The following is an 18,922-nucleotide window of genomic DNA, read 5'->3' as shown; positions in this document are numbered from 1 at the left end:
TTTGTGTTTTGCATAAAAAAAATATGGTTTGTTTACATTATGAATATGGAATTTAAAGTTTTTTGTTTTTTTTTTTTAAAGATATTGAGAATTTGGCATTTTTGTTTATGGCTCAAGTTGATGAAATACAAAATAAGAAAAATGTTAAAAGCAAACTGCATGAAAAACATTTAGACATTACTACGGACAGCACTGTGCTGAATATGTACTTTTGGTTGTTAAAGGGACTTCTCTGGACCAGATACCAGAGCGATAACTCATTTCATCAGTGCCATTGTTTTCTAAATCATTTGTCCTGAATCTTATTGTTCTGATATTTATTTCATACATTTTGTCTCTTGTTTTGTGAAGATTCGGTTTCTTTCCTACATAATTGTGGGTTGTGTGGTTTGTTGTTTTGGCCCTGGGGACCCTGACGTCCTATTGTGTTTTATTTTACTGTTCTCCCTCCACTGTTGGCTTAGTTTCAAAGTGACTTGTTGATCACTTTTTGGTTTTGTGTGTATAATATAATTTGACCCCTTTAAGGAAGTTCATCTGCCTGGTTTATCACAGCAGGAATGTACTTACATAAAGTCTATATAGTTATTTCCATTACCCGGCAGACCTGTTTTTGTTTCCTTTAATGACTAATGCTTTCTTGTTATTTATAAACCTCACAACACTTTCTGTTTCTCCTTTAACTATTAGTTTACAGGAATGCTGCATTCAGGGGATGTTGGAACTGTGGGGATCTGACAGCAAAGTCTACACATACAGTTTAAAAATAAAAACAAGACAAGTTCAGCCCATAAAGCAAATGAAACGCATATTAGACCAAGGTATGCCCTCGTTTCAATCAAAACACTTCATATTTAGGACATCGCAACAACAACCAGAGTAAACGATGCAAGAGAAACTGAAACAGAAGTTGACATGTAGATCAAGTGAATCAGATTAGAGGCATTTTTATTGTTTTATTTCAGACGTGTCCCATGCGTCTGACTAGAAATCCTCATGTTTTACTTGGTTGATGTTCTTTTCAAATGCACTTAATATTATATAAAAACAGCACTTGCCACAATGTTTCAGCTTTTTAATTTGACTTACATTTAATATTTGTATGTCACCATTACCATAACAACACAGTGTTTTATTTTATTATATTTATAACCTTTATTTAACCCGGAAAAAAGCTAATTGACATTAAACATCTCTTTTTCAAGTGTCCTGGCCAAGACAGCAGCAGAAATTACACAAAATAGAAATCACAGCCACATCCAAACTAAAAATATACATAAAACACAAAAGTCAGTCCTAAAACCAAACATAAAACAGCAAAATATAAATGACCGTAATATAATCTAACAATTAACTCACTTTAGTCTGTCCTTAATATTTAATCAAATACAACAACAATCTAATAAAAGGCATGATTTACACCTAATATTAGTTGTTCTCAGACATTTATTTCCAGTAGCTCACATTGTAAACTCAAGAATTTACAATAATTAAACATCAATTTAATCAAGAAACTTAAAAGAGGAAGAAATCAGTGAATAATCTTAATGGAATCAAGTCAAATGCACAAAAGTACTGCATTTGTTTTACTTTCATCATCAAAAGTAAATTGGTAGTTCACGTATTCAGAAACGTACATGTATTAATGAGTACAGGTTTCTATGAGTTAAATTCAAGACCTTTTAAAGACGACATGTTTACATGGGGTCTTTATGCAGGGTACCGCCCCCGTTGACAAACACTTCAATAGCCCAGCTGCTTACATTTGGACCTGGTAACACCCGTGACAAGCGAAGAGAATTATAATAATTATAATTTTTTGGGCCGTGCACTGCTCACTGCCTAATGCAGGAGTTCACACAAATGATTGGTTGATACCTTTGAGTTCGAGAAAAAAAAAAAAATCTACTGTTAAAAAAATAATTATGCGAAATATTCACGTGTTGATATAAACAGCTGACGGGTGAAAACAGCGACTAAACCCCGTTACTTTGAATCTGTTTGACTTTGTTTTTGCGTCGGCGAACAAATCTAAAACAACCCTTTCCGTAGTATTTCTTCTTTGCTTGTTTTTTAGCGTTCCCCTCCAGTTCTAACCCTTCGATGCCTTTCGGGGGTGTTTCAGTCAGTCTTAGACCTCTCATGTCTCCGTTCAAAGCATCCTGAGCGTCTGATTGGGTTTTAGGTCTGACTTGATGGTGGTTCGAATTGTTCCGTGTCTTTCTTTCTGACTTTGAACGCCTTCTGCCTTCCGTGGCGTCACCTGTTGGAGGACGTCCATGGGCTTCATACTGGTAAACTCTGAGCCCTTTTCCAGCTGATCCTCCTTTCAGATCAAACTCAGCCTGTGTCTGAGTCGGACTAAACTGTTGTTCAGGTGATCTGTTCCGTCGAGGATTCTCCGATCTACTGTTGGGATCTCTGTCTGACCTTATTCTTCGTTGTTCATGACCTCTGCTACTCTGCTCATCTTCATCTGTCTTCCTCTCACTCTTCTTTTTGGCGTTCTCTCCGGTGTTCAGTTTGTCACAGTCTTTCCTGTCATTTAAATCACCCCCTTTGATTTCCTCCAATTCATATTTTCATATTTCCTCATCTCCTTCATGGTATGTACCACAATACTTCAGACTATAAGTGCTTCCTCTTCTTCTGGGTCCATCTCCGACTCTTTCTACATCCCCCTGTCCTCTCTCTGATCGTCATATCTTCTATTGCTGTCACTAATTCCCTGTTTTGGACTCTTCCTCTCATTTGACATGCTGTTTTGGTCGTGAAGATCAGATTTTTTCCAAAGTTTCCCTGTTTCCTTAACACCACCTGTGCACATTTCTGTCCTTCCTGTACCTGAATCATCTCTTCCTGTCGTCTCCTCAGCTGCTTTTCGGAGGTCGTATTCTGGTTTACGCTCATGTTCTTGTCTTCTTCTTTCCTTGTTAACCTTCCGATCATCACGTACGTTCTCTAATCTTTCAGGTCTCTTCTTGTCTCCACCTTCACTATAATCTCTGTTCACATCCGTGGCCCTGACCTTCTGTTCATGGTAATACCTTGAGATATTATCGGAAACATCCAAACTTCCTTCCCTCTTCCCTGTTGTCGCCTCCTGATTCAACTCAACCTGAGGAGAAAACCTTTCAACCTGAGCAGTTGATGTTTCTAACTTTTGTCTGTTTTGATCTGTAACACGGTGGAACTCTTCATTTTTCTGCTGTTCTGCTTCACCTCTCCCCTTTTCCTTCACCTCTATCCATGTTCTATCTCTGACTTCACCTTGTTTACCCCATCTTGTCTGGTTTTCACTAGCATATGGCATGAAGTTAGAAGTATGTGGTATGTTCTGGAGGTCTGATCGCCCACCAGTACCATCGTTCTTTACACCCTCGGCTGCTTTTGTTCTCATTTGGTCATCAGGTGATGTCATGCATTTTTCATCATCATCCTCTTTGTGTTCCTTGATACGAACATGTCCACGGTCTTTGTCCTCATCTCCATCTTGCTGATGCGGTGGCTTGTCTCCTTCTTCATGTTTATAGGGACGTTCAGGTGCCGCCGCTGGTCTTTTCAACCCACTGACGTCTTTGGGAGAAACAGATGCTGCAGCGTTAACGTCTACGTCTCTGTTCTGTGGATCTTCTGTTTCCAGTCCATCCATCTTCACACTGACGTCACCCTGTGGGACTCCAGGAGTGGAAACTTCACCCATGACTTGGGAGGAGGTGTCTGCAGGTCCTACTAGAAACAACAGAAGGATAATAAAACAGTCAACCCAATGATATTCAGGCTTATCTCTTGCATTAATTGTTATAGAAAGGTGACGTTACTGTTATCAGATACAACTAAATGAAAAAAAAAAAAAAACTCCTAGAAGATGAAATTACCTGGTAATTGAAAAATGACCATATTATTTAGCAGTGTGGATAATGTTAACTAAGTTAACATTACAATAGTTTTACCTTCTTGTTCAAATACACTTTCACCTCAGGAAAACCAAGATCACAAAGATTCAAATGTAAAACTGAAGGTTTCACGTGGCTTTGAATGACAACTGTTTTGACATGATGAGCTTCTGTTTACTGAATAAAATACATTATTTTTGTAGATATGTTTAGAATATGTTGTTTAAGATTCTCATTAGCATTACATTGCTACATTAGCTAATCTTGGCATGAATATGGTCCATCAGCTAGCCTGCTAATAGGCCAGTTAGCACTAATTCATGTTTTTTACGTAAAGTTGACATTATTGTTGTAACAAACAACCGTATAGAACGGTCGGCAACCTGTGGTTCCAGGACCACATATGGCTCTTGGGCCCTTTTCCAGTGGCTCAATGTGGCTATGTCAAAAAGCAAAAGGAAATGATTAACACTTTTTTTTTTCATTTATCTATTTATTTTGTACACATTTTGCTATTACTGTCACAGCCATAAAGTGATTCTGATGTTATCCAGTTGTAAAAATGTAGACTATACTCCAAATTATAAATAAATAAATAAACAAATAAATACATTAATTGATTAATTAATTAATTAACAAATAAATAATAAATAAATAATAATTTGAAAATAATAGTAGTAGTAGTAATAGTAAAAGTAGATTACTTATTAATTTTAAGACACTGAAGGTATTTGTCTGTATTCTTCATTGCAAAGAAAGTTTCATATAGCAGAAAATAATGACAACTAGAAGCACTCAGAGAGCGCAGACCTCCGCCAAGGCTGATCAGTGGCCCCCCCCGTGGGCCCCCCCACCCTCGATCACCACCAAAGTGTAATCATTTCTTCCTTATCCCATTTCCAACAAACCCTGAAAATTTCATCCAAATCTGTCCATAACTTTTTGAGTTATGTTGCACACTAACGGACAGACAAACAAACAAACCCTGGCAAAAACATAACCTCCTTGGCGGAGGTAAATATCACCATTTTCTTTAGTTCTCTAATTTCTTTGTGGTTCTGTAAATGCACTGAAACTTTGATTTATTCTCCACATATTCTGTACAAACTAATCCTAAAGAGCTTCTTAAACAGTTACCACTTTCAGAGGAAAGTTATAAGGGTATCCTTTGGCTCCAGACAGTTTTGTTTTTCTATTTCTGTCCAAAAATGGCTCTTTAGATTGTAAAGGTTGTCGACCCATGGTACAGGATAACTGTTATTAAGTAGTTGAATTTAACTGGTGGTGTTTAACATACACAGCCAAAGTATTAGTTAGCATTGTTATCAGCGAGTCAGTAAGTTAGCGTTAGCTTGGTGGGTAAAAATGAATTTAAAATTTTTAAAAACCTTGATTTATTTTACAACTGTGCCAGTATACTACTTCCTGTCACTCATATTTCTCAATTTATGGTCATTGATTTTACTGATTTTATTATTTCATGATTCGATTATTACTCTGTGTTGTATTGTTTTTTTTTTTGTTTGTTTTTTTATCTCCAACCCTAATGATACGGTTAATTCTTTTAAAGCTGTGTTCAATGACCTCAGATCTGGACTCAGGAAACAACCACGATCAAACGACAGAATTCGAAGCTGTTAAGTTTTGCAGGAAAGCAGAATATAAATGGAAGAAATCAGAGTCAGAAGCTGATGTTAAGACGGTGAAGGATGAGAGAACCTCCTGTTTTCTGAACTTATTTCTACCTGATGAAAGACTGAATGTCATAGGGACTAATTCTGCATAAACACAAAAGAATACTGTAGTTTTAATCAAATCCTTTCTTTTTTTCAGATGTATGTTTTAATAGTGGGGTGAAAACCCTTTGACTTGTGACTGAATATTTAGTTGAACTTGTAGAAGATACTAACATGTACATATCACCATTCAAACTAAAACCCAGATATGAGTTTTCTTGCCCATTGCTCAGCCTTTAGCTCTTACCTTTTTGTTTCCTGTAAAACAGCAGATAAGCCTTGGGTAGTCTAAAGGAACACATACATGCACATAAGTTATTTGCCTATTCACCTACATGTGTGGTGGACATTTTCAATATGTGGTTATAACTCACTTCTCTTTGGTGTCCAGCTGAAACCACTGGTATTTGTGCTAGAAAAAAAAAACAGTCAAACATAGTTGCAACAAAAATTCTATCAAATGTTTTGTGATTGATCTACGAAACAGGAAGTCTTACCTGTGAGACTATGCTGTCATCAAACATGTACCATTTGTCGTCATCCTGAGACCTGACTGTTGTGGTGTAATGTCCACTTTTGAGATCCCCAAAATGATCCACAAAAGCAAACAGTTCATAGGTTTGATCCTGAAAAAAACAACAGTACAAAGAACGGACACACACAGGGGTCATGAAACTTAAATAATATTACAGTTCAAAAGGTCTATAATAAGGACATAAATCATACACTGAATACAACCTAAAGGAGGATTTCATGAATGAAATGGCATAAAATGAGTCTTTGTCCTTACTTCACACTTACATACAGCAGTTCTACCTCCTGTATGTTCATCTCAGATCTGTATTTAATCAGACTCTTTGGAGTAAAGTAAAATACTGTGTGATCAGTGGCAATTTCTCAAGGGAAGCTCAGCTTCCGCTAAAATTATGAAAATTAAATGGTCAAATATGTACGGTTGTGTTGACATTTCATTGACTACAAATGTGTTAGAACACGTTCATCTCACAGACGAGTTCGTTCAGAATCAGCTTTATCACAAATCAACAGACTCTATGTTGTTCACTTCTCATACATTCCCGTTGCGCTGTTTTCTCATACGCTCTATGGTCCATGCACTTCACTGGGACTGAGTGGAACAGTTTTTTTCATTGTCTCAAAACTAGACGGTAATTGGATAAATGCCACGATGTTGTCCCGCCCTTGGACGCCCGGCGTCTCTGGGGGTGAATGGAGCTGTGGGAGGAGCTCGGCTGGGCTGGATGCTGAGCTTCCACGTGCTGATTGGAGGATCGATCAAAAGGCTGAATCCCGTTTGATTGACAGCTGTTTTCAGATCCACTCCTTCACTGACACAGTTCAGTTTAACACCGTCACACATTCTGCTGTGAAATCAGAGAAACCACTACCAAATTACTTGTTCATTTCTTGCACTGTAAATAAAACACACTCATTGTACTTCCTTGTTTCAATTAGGGATAGGAATCGTTAAGCATGTAACGATTCCAATTCCATTATCAATATTGCTTATCGATCCGATTCCCTATCGATTCTCTTATCGATTCTCATTGGGTGAGGGAATAAAAAAGAGTACAAACAGGTGTGTTTGCATTAACTGTCTTTTATATTTCCATCTGCACAGAAAATATAACATATACAGTATGAACAAATAATAACAGCTGACGGCGGCCATGCTGGGGGGGGGGTATGCAGTGAAAGTGAAACTACAGGCTCTTTACTAATTCCTTTATTGCCGCACTTCTACTACATGGAACCGGTTTGACTTGACGCGGCTTGTCTCCCGTTGTTGTACACCTCATTTCCTTTCCCTTCTTACCTTCAGAAACTTGTAGTTGAGGAGTTATGACGTTTGTTGCCCACACTGGAACCGGAACCGGCCCGGCGTTCACTCTGCTGCTACATTCACAAGCTCCGCTAAGTATCGAATCAAATACGTGACATTCCTGTAAATGAGTCACATGCTGTGGACAAATGTTGGAGGATATTGAAGGGATTCCACCCTTTTGAAGACATGGAAGCTTTGACAGTGTTCCAGTGGACCTGGTGTCGTCTTTTTAGACCGTTTCTGCCTCAACGCCATGTTGGCCACGATCTGACCAAAACAATGAAGCGTATGTGTGACATCACCGCACATGCACAACGAAGGCGGAATCGATAAGCAGAATCATTAAGCAGGCAAACGATTCCAAGGAATCGAGCTACTGGGAACTGGTTCTCAAAAAAGAACCAGTTTTTGATTCCCATCCCAAGTTTCAATTTAACTTAATTTCAATGTTTTCTTGTTTACTTGGTACGATAAGGTCACTGACCATTTTCTTAAAAAGGAACAGAGGTTCGAATTTATGTTTAAATAACTTGACATTTATTTATTTATTTTTTTTAATGTAAGCTGACAATGAGCTTCCCCTCTCTGAAAGATGAGCAGCCGCCACTGTGTATGATGTGTGTAAAGTGACATTAGAAAACATATTGAGTACACTAGGGGTGTTAGAAAATATCAGTTCTGCAATATATTGCAATATTTCATTTCACAATACTGTATCGATATTAAAAAGTACTGTATCAATATTTTTCAGTATTTATCCAAATGCAGATATTGTGGAGGTTCAATTTAGTTTTTTAGTTTTTCTTTTTTGTTTATATTTTATTTATTATTATTGAACACTCTTATTAAATAATGTTTGTTCCTTTGTTGGGATTGCACAAAAATCATGTTCTGATGTTAGTTCTGAACTAATAGAACATGAACATTTGAACAGGATCTGAAACTGTAATGTCTGTAAAACAGAATTTAAGTTTGAACACGGGAACATTTTGTGATATAGCATTAGATCCTGTTGTGATCAAATAAAAATGTGTTTAGTATTTGTGCATATGTCTGGTGTAGTTCAATTCTTCAAGAAAATAATCACTTAAAAAAAAGAAACAAACAAAAAATTGCCTTTTTAACAGTATCATGATATATCGTGATATATCATATCATGATCCTAGTATTGTGATTTGTATCGTATGGCCAGATTCCTGCCAGTACACAGCCCTGCCCATCACTTTGGAATGCACCATATGTATTCAGAAGGAGCCACTTAGGCTACGTTCAGACTACAGGTAAATGTGGCCATAATCTGATTTTTTTTTTTTGCCCATATGTGACCTGTATCTGATCTGTTAAAGACAGTTTGAAATGCACAAATCCGAGTTTTTCAAATCTGACCCAGGCTACTTTCATATGTGATCCTTAATCCGATACGTATCTGATATTTTGCAACTTCAGTCTGAACGGCCAGATCGCATTTATCCGACCTTTACGTCACTGAAATGTGACAAACGTCATAATTCTGCGTCCCAGGAGCGTTACTTCCATAAAAACCATGCGTGTCTGCGTGGTCATGTATTACGTCAGAACCTCTTTTGCACATGCTGGTCACTTCAGGGTCGCATTCAGTTCTTATTCAAAACTGACAGAAGTCGCATTTAATGAGTAATATGAACGAGCACACAAAAAAATCAGATTTCACCAAAAAATTCGAATTGTGCGTTAAGACCTGAACTTAAGAGTTCAGGTTTTTTGTTCAACTAGTAACCGATCCTTGATAACTACAGTGAAATAAATGAAGCACAGTCGTATTCAGGTTCATTCTACATTAACGTCTGCATAAACTCATCACCAGACCTGCATTAGTTAATCATTACTTAAATATACGACTTAACCCTCATAATAAAGCAGTGTTTTTATTGTGTACCTGTGGTATCTGCAGTGTGAAGGGCACGTCCACAGCACAGTTTATTTTCACATTAGACATGTGACGCATGTCGAAGTCGAACCTCTTCAACTTCAGCACCAGAACTTCTGGATGTTTCTCCACCACACACTTCTGCATAAAACACACACAATCCTCTTTTATACTGATGTAACACCAGGGTCAGTGCACACATACGGACGTTTCCTCATGACTCACTATGGTAGCGTCAGATTTGTCACAACAGCGTTCACAGTACATCTGGTTTTCTCCTCTGAGTTCTGAAGGTCTGAAGAAGTCCTTAATGCCCTTTATCTGAAACATGGACCAGGTTTAGGAAATGAGAAAGAACATCATCAACTCTGAGGAAAAAAGGCAGATTTTCTAGTACTTTCACTGTTTTCTCAGAGTATTACTACTTTTTCTTATAATACTGTTTTGTAGAATATCTGCCTGTTTGACCTTATTCTGTTTCAGTAATTAGACACGTCCAGATTCTTACCACACTATAATCACCGTAGGAATCCACCAGAGCCAGAGGAAGATACCAAAACGCTGCAGAAATATCAGTGACTGTTTCACACTTAGAGCATGTGTTCCTGTTGATCAGCTCTCCTTGGAAAACCTGAAGAAAAACATGTACATTTAACTCATAGGACCCGTTTACACCAACAGTCAAGGGAATTACCAGGATGAATGAACAAATATTTTTATTTCAGTTATGGACAAAAACATATACATAGAAAAAAAAGCCCATAAAATGAACACCATTTGGTAACTGAAAAAGGAAGAAGCTGAAGCCAGATGCTTATTTCTGCTTCTCCTACACCCATCCTTACTCCAACTCCACACCTGAAGTTGCAGCAAAGAAAACATTAACATAAATTAGTCTCCATTCACTTTCTTAAGTCACTTAGAGATCATTGTACTTTCATAGCCCTTGAGAATTTGACAACTTTAAGCTTTTTTAAAACTCGACAGCAAGCCACACAATTTCACTTCATCCTTCAGTTGGTTCCATAATTTGGCACCAATAACAGAAACACAGTGATATTTTTAATGTTTGTTGTTGCTTTACTTGTTTCAAACATGAACATCCCTCTTAATTCCCTTCTCTTAACTTAATTTTTTTCTGAATACAAACAGGAAGTCTTTTGCTTTTAGCACGAAACATAATTTCCACTGTTTTTAAATAGACAATATCAAAAAATTTTAATAAACCAGATCCTACAAAAAATGGATTACTTGATTAAAGATAACCAGCTTTATTTATTATTCTAATAGCTTTTTTTGGAGTTTAATTATAGGGTCTATGTTAGTTTTAAACATATTACCCCATATTTCCACACAGTATGACATATATGGCATTACAAGTGAAAAATACAATATATGCAAACATTTCTAGTTTAACAAATCTCGAGTTTTACAAAGAAGAAAGAAGGATTTACCTGGTGAAAGAATTAGTCTGTGTAGTTTGTGTTTCAACCTCAAAGTTTGGGAAAATTTGGTCAGAACAGTTTTGGTGCTTTGATGTTGTCAACTCAAAGTCCTGCTGAATGGACTCTATGCACAGCCCACTACACTCCTTTATTTCCTGTCTGTCATTATTGGACACTGATTAATCCAGGTGTGTCTGCTACTTCTGGTTGAGACTGCTGATTAATTAGACACACCTGGATTAATCAGTGTCCAATAATGAAAGACAGGAAATAAAGGAGCTACCTGAAGTTCAGGAGGTAGTGGAGCTGTGCACAGAGCCTGTTTCTTTAGACTGCATTCCGTAAATTCATTGGAGACAGAAAAAGACAAAACAAGACCAAAAAAATTAAACAATATGAAAAAGAAGCAAAATGAAGAAAAATATGCATCAAGACAAAAAACATTAGACTAATGCTGCGTTCCAGTCCACCCGTAACTCGTGTTTTTCCAACCTTCTACTGGTGAAAATGCACTGGAATGTCAGTCAAACCTGTAACTTCACACCCGTGAACTCGTACTAGATCGATGTACTCCCAGTTCCGAGTTCTGACGTCATGCAACTATGGCAGTCCCCCCATGGATGCGGTGTTTATGCAGATTGTTTATTAAAACAAGGTATTGCTCTGACATTATGTATCTGTACATGTTCTGCATAATCAGCAGCTACTCTAGCATTAGCTAATTTTCCGTCCATTGAGTGCAAGAATAAATTAAAATCAAATACGTATCCAAATATACAAATAACATAACGATGTTATGTTAATGATTAATGATTGTTAATGATTGCAAATGAGCATAATGTACGGTCTACCATGATGGTTTGTTTACATCTAGCTACCACAATTCCTTGCGCTCAGGCAGTTTGGCGTGACTTGCCTGGAACGTTAAAGTCGTGAGTTGTGATTTGAAGTCATGACTTACGGGCTCAAAAAACACCCTGGAATGCAGCATTAAGACAAAAAAAATATGCAACATGACAGAAAACATAAGACTTAAGATGAAAAAAGATGCAACAAGACAAAAAAGATGGAACACGGCAAAAAAAAATGCAACAATGCGAAAGACACAAGAAGACGAAAAAGACGGAACCGGCAAAAAGAACGTAACAAGGCAAAAAAAGAGGCAAGAAGACAAAAGAGACACAAGAAGATGAAAAGATGGACGAAAAAAAAGACGCAACAAGATGAAAAAGACAGGACAAGGTGAAAAAAGACACAAGACAAAAAAGTTGCAACAATAATCTGAAAGTCCCGCCCCCTGCTACGAACTTTTTTCAGAGAACGTTTGGGGTCAAGGGAAAGTTTTTTAGGTGCAAACACACCAAGGTGTTTAAAAATCATGGGTAAATAATAAAAGTTTATGGAAAAGCTCCTGCAGTAGAAATGGGTCTGTAGATTTCCCTCAAGATTCAATGTGTGCAATTTAGTGACATCTAGTGGTGAGGCTGAAAATGACAACCACCTGAAAAGCCCACTGGCCTCATCAGACACAGACACTTATACATGGGAGGTGGTTGTAATTCTCCTCAATACTTAACCTGTGCTATGAATAAAGAACACAGAAGAACAGGAAGTCCATTCTGAGCTTCTGCAGGAACATCGACGACCAAACGAGGACCAACAGCAGGATTTCCTCTGAACCCCCCCCCCACATCACTTTACATCAGAGTTCATTAGAGTTGGAGTTGATGATGTCATACCTTAGACGCCTCCTCACTAGTCAGACGTAGAATCCTCTCAAAGTACTCGGCTGCATCCTGCTGTTCATAAACTAAAGAAGAGGAAACTGTGTCAATTTCTTAAACCGTGTACAAATAAAAACCTCCAGTTGTGTTTTTGTATCTGGGTTCTTCTATGAAACTGGTCCTAAAAACAGGACATGGGGCTAAAAATTCACACCAGATGTAGACTGATGTTATAAAGCAGGTTTGGAAGCACTGTGGGTCTATTTGAAAAATAAATACGTACTGAGATAAAAGAGAAACTAGTTTTCAGATAAAACACATTTTTATTTTATTTTACATCATATTTTATACAAAAATCTAATTCTGATTATGAGAAATCAGATGAACACATCTGGATTTGTCCCTAATACTGGAGTATTGTTTTCATGCATTTTATCCTTTTTTATCTTCATATTTGTTTATAGAGTTAATCCCACTGTCTTTATCTTGTATATATTTTGTATCGTATATTTTATCTAGAACTATCTGTTTGCACTGAAGAAGGAGAAGTTCTCCAATCTCATTGTACATTCAGTATAATGACAATAAAGGGCATTCTATTCTATTCTATTCTATTCTATTCTATTCTATTCTATTTTTTTCTATTCTATTCTATTGTTTTCAACTGTATTGTATCATGTTGTATTCTATTCTATTGTATTCTACTCTATTCTTTTACCTGTTCATCTGATTTATTTAGATTTGTTACATCTGAACATGTGGAGAAAAAAAGGAAGTTTGATTCTATCGTCCAAAAAATTCCAATAATGAACTAAAACGTCTAAACCACAGTTTTTCAATCATCGTATTTCTGAAGTGCACATAAACATCATGTAAAATTATTGGATTACTTTCAGTTATCGGGTTTTTATGGTCATGTAAACGAGCTCATTGTTCTGTCGTGTTTGTAAAAGTGTTTTACCGTTGCGGATGTCCAGTTTCCTTGTGATTTTATAGGTGTAGGTTGTATATTTTTCTAAATCACCAAACAACTCCATCAGCTCACGATCGATGAGGTTTGGATCGTCATCTCTGTGTTTGCTGAAAATAAAAACAGTTTTAGTGGAAGAAAAATGGATTCTACATAATTCTATACTTGTCTGTAAAATTAATCTTTTGTTAAATTAATAATAATAATAATAATAATAATAATAATAATAATGATAAATGTATTTTTATTTTTTATTATTATTATTTTTTAATTAATTTTTTTTTTTTTTTTTTTTTCAAACCTTGGGACTCTCAGCTTCTGTCTGAATTCCTTGGTCATGAACAGAACCTGCAGGACACTGTTCAGGTAACAGGTGGATCCCTGGTTCATCAGGCCATGGTACATGATTTTATCTGTGAATGAAGACAGACAGTAAAGAAAACAAGTGGAAATGGGCTTTTATTATGCCTGGATGATAAAACATGCACATACCTGAGGGGTAACCCCAGCTGGATGAAGTCCGTCCATGTCTGCTGCTGTAACTCATCCTGAGTCTTTATGACGTAATCAGCTGAGAATCAGATGAATGTTCAAAAATGATTGAACTAATGTTCACCGAATGAACAAAAAGCAGGACAGGTTCATCTGGAGTCCACAGACCGCACACATACTGCAGTCACACACAGGACCATCTCCAATTGTTTTACTTTCGGTTTGACGTAAAGACGCACTGGCTGGATGGTGCGTTCAGGTGCGTCGGAAATTTAAGATTTCATGGGCAGAAACAAGGCGGACACATGACTGAATAAAAAACTACCACTACTAATAATAATAATAATAGTTATAATAATAATGTCACAAAACATTAATTATATGAGTCTAGAAGTATAGAATGGAAATCATTAACTTAAATGATAATATTTAACTTAATAATTAAATCTGACAGTCAGTGACTTCAGATTCCTGGGTACATACATTTCTCAGGACCTCACATGGGGCACTAACACCAGTGCCCTTGAGAAAAAGGCACGGCAGCACCTGAACTTTTTAAGGTCACTGAGAAGGGTGAACCTGTCCCAGGAACTGCTGCTGTCCTTCTATAGATGTTCTGTGGAGAGCACCCTTACCCACAACATCTTAGCGTGGTACAGGAGCAGTTCTCAGGCTGACAAGAAGGTTCTGGAAAGAGTCACGAAGTCAACCTAGAGCATCATAGGAGTCCAGCTGTCCTCTCTGTCAGACATCTGTAACAGCAGGTGTCTGCGCAGGGCCAGAAGCATCACCCTCGATGGTTCACATCCTGGACACAGCCTGTTTTCACTGTTGCCCTCAGGGAGGAGGTACAGGTCCATCCAGGCCCGCACCTCCAGATTTAGCAGTACATTTTATCCAAGTGCAATATGGGTACTGAGCACATTGCAATGACAATACCTCAAATGAGGATATATATTTAACAAATATCCTTAGTGTCCAGCCAGGGTCAAAGTGCAATATATATTTATCTCTACTGTTTCTTAGTTGGTGACATGCCTGTTTTTATTCTGTATATATATTTACACTTTTCTTTTCTTCTTCTTTTGAACTGTTTTGCACTACATACCACGAGAGAGTTGTCTCTTTTAATTTCGTTGTACATATGCAAGGGAGTAGGCTTGACTCTGACATTGGTGGGGACACAAAAGTGCTCCAAGGCAGCAATCCTGAAAGTTGATGTTTTTTTTTGCATTTGCGATTACAATTTCACGTTATGTAGAGCTGATCAAACAAGCAAACAATCATAGTCAGTCGGTTCTAGCCATTTTGGCACCCTAAGCAAGATATGAATTTGGTGCCCCCCTTAAAAAACACATACATGTACACAAACATGCAAGTATGAGAGGGAGATACACAAAGCAGCCAGCAGTAAACCACATAGAAACATATATAAACCAGATAGACACATATAACCCAGTTCATCAGCAGTAAACCACACCTTAGCAGATATCTCATCTCTTAATCATCTGCAGTTCCATTATTAGCCAACTTTGCTTCATTTCAGTTCAGCTAGCTGTTGCTAGTAACATAAAATGTTTTTAACATTATAAAAGGTTACATCCCTCTATAATTGGATTACTTTTCTTCGTCCTCTTCTCTCCTCTTCTAAACTGTGCAGTTAAGGCCTTGGAAGGCCTTTTCATGGTAATAAATTCTCCATCCTTTACCTGGATGTTCAGTTCTACACCTGTCTGACTGTCATTCAGCTCAGCTCTGTCTCTGTCACTCACTCACACACACACACACACACACACACACACACACACACACACACACACACACAGAGAGCACCGGTCTGGGAGAGTTCACCTGACAAATTATGGGGGGGGGGGGGGTTGTTGTTGTTTTGTTTTTTTTCCTCTCATTTCTTTATTTTTAAGACAATTAATTAAAAATGATCATATTATCAGTTATCAGCCTTTGCCACGAACCAGCCCTGCACGCACGGACACGCATACGCACGCACACATGCAAACAGACACATGTACAAATGTAAATGTAAATGACACCTCTGATATTAAATCCAGGCAGAACAAATGCAAACATGTTGATGACTTACGCTAAGCGGTTGGAGATACGAACTACCTCCTGTCCTGGCCAACTTTTTTTTTTTTCCTGTCCAAGTAGCTGGTAACTGTAGCTTTTGCAAGTAGATGAAGTAACAGCGGGGATGGCCAATCACATGTACGATAGCAAAACCGCAGAGCCAATCGGAGAGTGAGAATTAGGTTAGAGGCATGGCTTTTAGAAGAAACCGACTATTAACCCTTTGTGTGCCATAATCATTGACTAAACACTACAGACAGCGGTTGGATTGGTAGGGACAACACAGTAGTGGCTGGATATTGGTAGGGAACGTGAACCTAGCATCCCTACGCAATTCTACGCCCTTGTATATATGTATAATGACAATAAAGGCATTCTATTCTATTCTATTCTATTCTATTCTAAATCTAATAAAATAATTAAAAGAAAATAAAACAGAAAATCAGTAAAATCAACACCCAATAATGTAATAGAAAATAACATCTTGATAATTGTGGTAATTTTTACTCATTTTGTGCATTTTTGTTAGATTTAGTAGATATTTTGTGCATTTTTTGTTTATTTTATTTATTACTTTGTGTGTTTTTGTTTGTGTTATTGACAGTTTTGAGCATATTTGTACAGTTTGAGTCAGTTGGTAACTAACCATCCATCCATCCATCCATCCATCCATCCATCCATCTACCACAGGCCGATGGTGGGGTACTCTTTGGATGTGTTGTCACATCCAGATGAACAACCACTCACTCACATTCACACCTACAGGTAAATTTGATTGAACATTTAACCACTTGAGGTGCATTTCTTCAGACGGTGGATGGAACCCAGAGGACATGTAAACCCCACATCGATGGGAGTTGGTGCTGGAATTGAACCCATGACCTTCTTGCTGTGTGTTGAAAGCCACCTCCCCACAGTGGCCTCATCTGTGGGTTAAAGTTTTCAGAAATAATCACTTTCATTGATCTGAAGTCACTGATCTCTGAGACTTCTGCCTGAATGAGGGCTAATGCAGGTGTGCTAAGCCCCTCCCTCTGAGGGCCTGACCCCGCCCCTGTGCACCTGAGTGTTGTCTGGTGATCAGTGAAGTCGACACAGACCCTCAGCTCCTTTTGCTTTTCTACATGGGGTTGTGTTTGTTAGAGGACTGTGGTTTGTCCTTAACTTTGAGTGTATTCTGCACACTTTGCACTTCATTTTATAAAAGCTCATATTGTTTTACACAATTTGTTTTAGGTCAGAACTCAAAAGTTGTTCGTTTTTGCATGACTTTTGAAATTCTGATGAAACTACTAAAATCAGCACATTTTAAACAGTGGGAAAAAAAAAAAAACAACCTTCTCCCAAGTGAGTAAAAATGTGCATTGGCACATTTTAGCATTTAACATTTGACCTTGTTCAAAAAATTTTCTGTTGGGTTTCTGTAAATTGGCTTAGAGTCTGGTTTTGACCAACTCTATATATAAAGTGTCATGAGATAACTTTTTTGTGATCTGGCGCTATATAAATAAAATTTGATTGATCGAGTGATTTGATTGGTTTTCCCCTGTAAGTCGCTTTGGAAAAAAGTGTCTGCCAAATGCATAAACATAAACATAAACATAAAAAACAATAATGCATATTAACCAGTATTGGTGTTAATCATTGATATATGCCAGGAAGAAAACAAACAAACAAACAAACAATTTTTATATGCTATAGCTTTTTTTTGTGTTTTGCATCAAAAAATATGGTTTGTTTACATTACGAATATGGAATTTAAAGGGTTTAAAAAAAAAAAAAGGATATTTATTGAGAATTTGGCATTTTTGTTTATGGCTGAAGTTGATGAAATACAAAATAAGAAAAATGTTAAAAGCAAACTGCATGAAAAACATTTAGACATTACTACGGACAGCACTGTGCTGAATATGTACTTTTGGTTGTTAAAGGGACTTCTCTGGACCAGATACCAGAGCGATAACTCATTTCATCAGTGCCATTGTTTTCTAAATCATTTGTCCTGAATCTTATTGTTCTGATATTTATTTCATACATTTTGTCTCTTGTTTTGTGAAGATTCGGTTTCTTTCCTACATAATTGTGGGTTGTTTGTTTTGTTGTTTTGGCCCTGGGGACCCTGACGTCCTATTGTGTTTTATTTTACTGTTCTCCCTCCACTGTTGGCTTAGTTTCAAAGTGACTTGTTGATCACTTTTTGGTTTTGTGTGTATAATATAATTTGACCCCTTTAAGGAAGTTCATCTGCCTGGTTTATCACAGCAGGAATGTACTTACATAAAGTCTATATAGTTATTTCCATTACCCGGCAGACCTGTTTTTGTTTCCTTTAATGACTAATGCTTTCTTGTTATTTATAAACCTCACAACACTTTCTGTTTCTCCTTTAACTATTAGTTTACAGGAATGCTGCATTCAGGGGATGTTGGAACTGTGGGGATCTGACAGCAAAGTCTACACATACAGTTTAAAAATAAAAACAAGACAAGTTCAGCCCATAAAGCAAATGAAACGCATATTAGACCAAGGTATGCCCTCGTTTCAATCAAAACACTTCATATTTAGGACATCGCAACAACAACCAGAGTAAACGATGCAAGAGAAACTGAAACAGAAGTTGACATGTAGATCAAGTGAATCAGATTAGAGGCATTTTTATTGTTTTATTTCAGACGTGTCCCATGCGTCTGACTAGAAATCCTCATGTTTTACTTGGTTGATGTTCTTTTCAAATGCACTTAATATTATATAAAAACAGCACTTGCCACAATGTTTCAGCTTTTTAATTTGACTTACATTTAATATTTGTATGTCACCATTAC

At 37.2% G+C, this 18,922-nt stretch overlaps 1 protein-coding gene across 2 annotated transcripts; it reads right to left on the bottom strand.

Annotated features, from left to right (window-relative positions):
• Positions 1-977: 977 nt before the first annotated feature.
• LOC115438622 (uncharacterized) lies at positions 978-14,205 on the bottom strand. 2 transcript variants are annotated; one of them, XM_030162361.1, is made up of 11 exons: positions 14,013-14,205; positions 13,822-13,933; positions 13,512-13,630; positions 12,566-12,636; positions 9,890-10,012; positions 9,607-9,702; positions 9,391-9,522; positions 6,130-6,258; positions 6,007-6,044; positions 5,880-5,920; positions 978-3,732 (listed from the first exon to the last, which is right to left on the bottom strand). In XM_030162361.1, the coding sequence occupies exons 1-11, from the start codon at positions 14,065-14,067 to the stop codon at positions 2,672-2,674; spliced, it is 1,977 nt and encodes a 658-aa protein (XP_030018221.1). In that variant the 5' UTR covers positions 14,068-14,205; the 3' UTR covers positions 978-2,671. The 2 variants fall into 2 exon arrangements, with proteins under 2 accessions (XP_030018221.1, XP_030018222.1); XM_030162362.1 differs by having other exon boundaries at positions 978-3,729.
• Positions 14,206-18,922: the final 4,717 nt, after the last annotated feature.

The sequence above is a fragment of the Sphaeramia orbicularis genome, chromosome 18 (genome assembly GCF_902148855.1).
Source record: "Sphaeramia orbicularis chromosome 18, fSphaOr1.1, whole genome shotgun sequence".
Taxonomy (NCBI): domain Eukaryota; kingdom Metazoa; phylum Chordata; class Actinopteri; order Kurtiformes; family Apogonidae; genus Sphaeramia; species Sphaeramia orbicularis.
The sequence above is the reverse complement of the archived record's forward strand: the minus strand, read 5'-3'. Positions and strand labels throughout refer to the sequence as shown.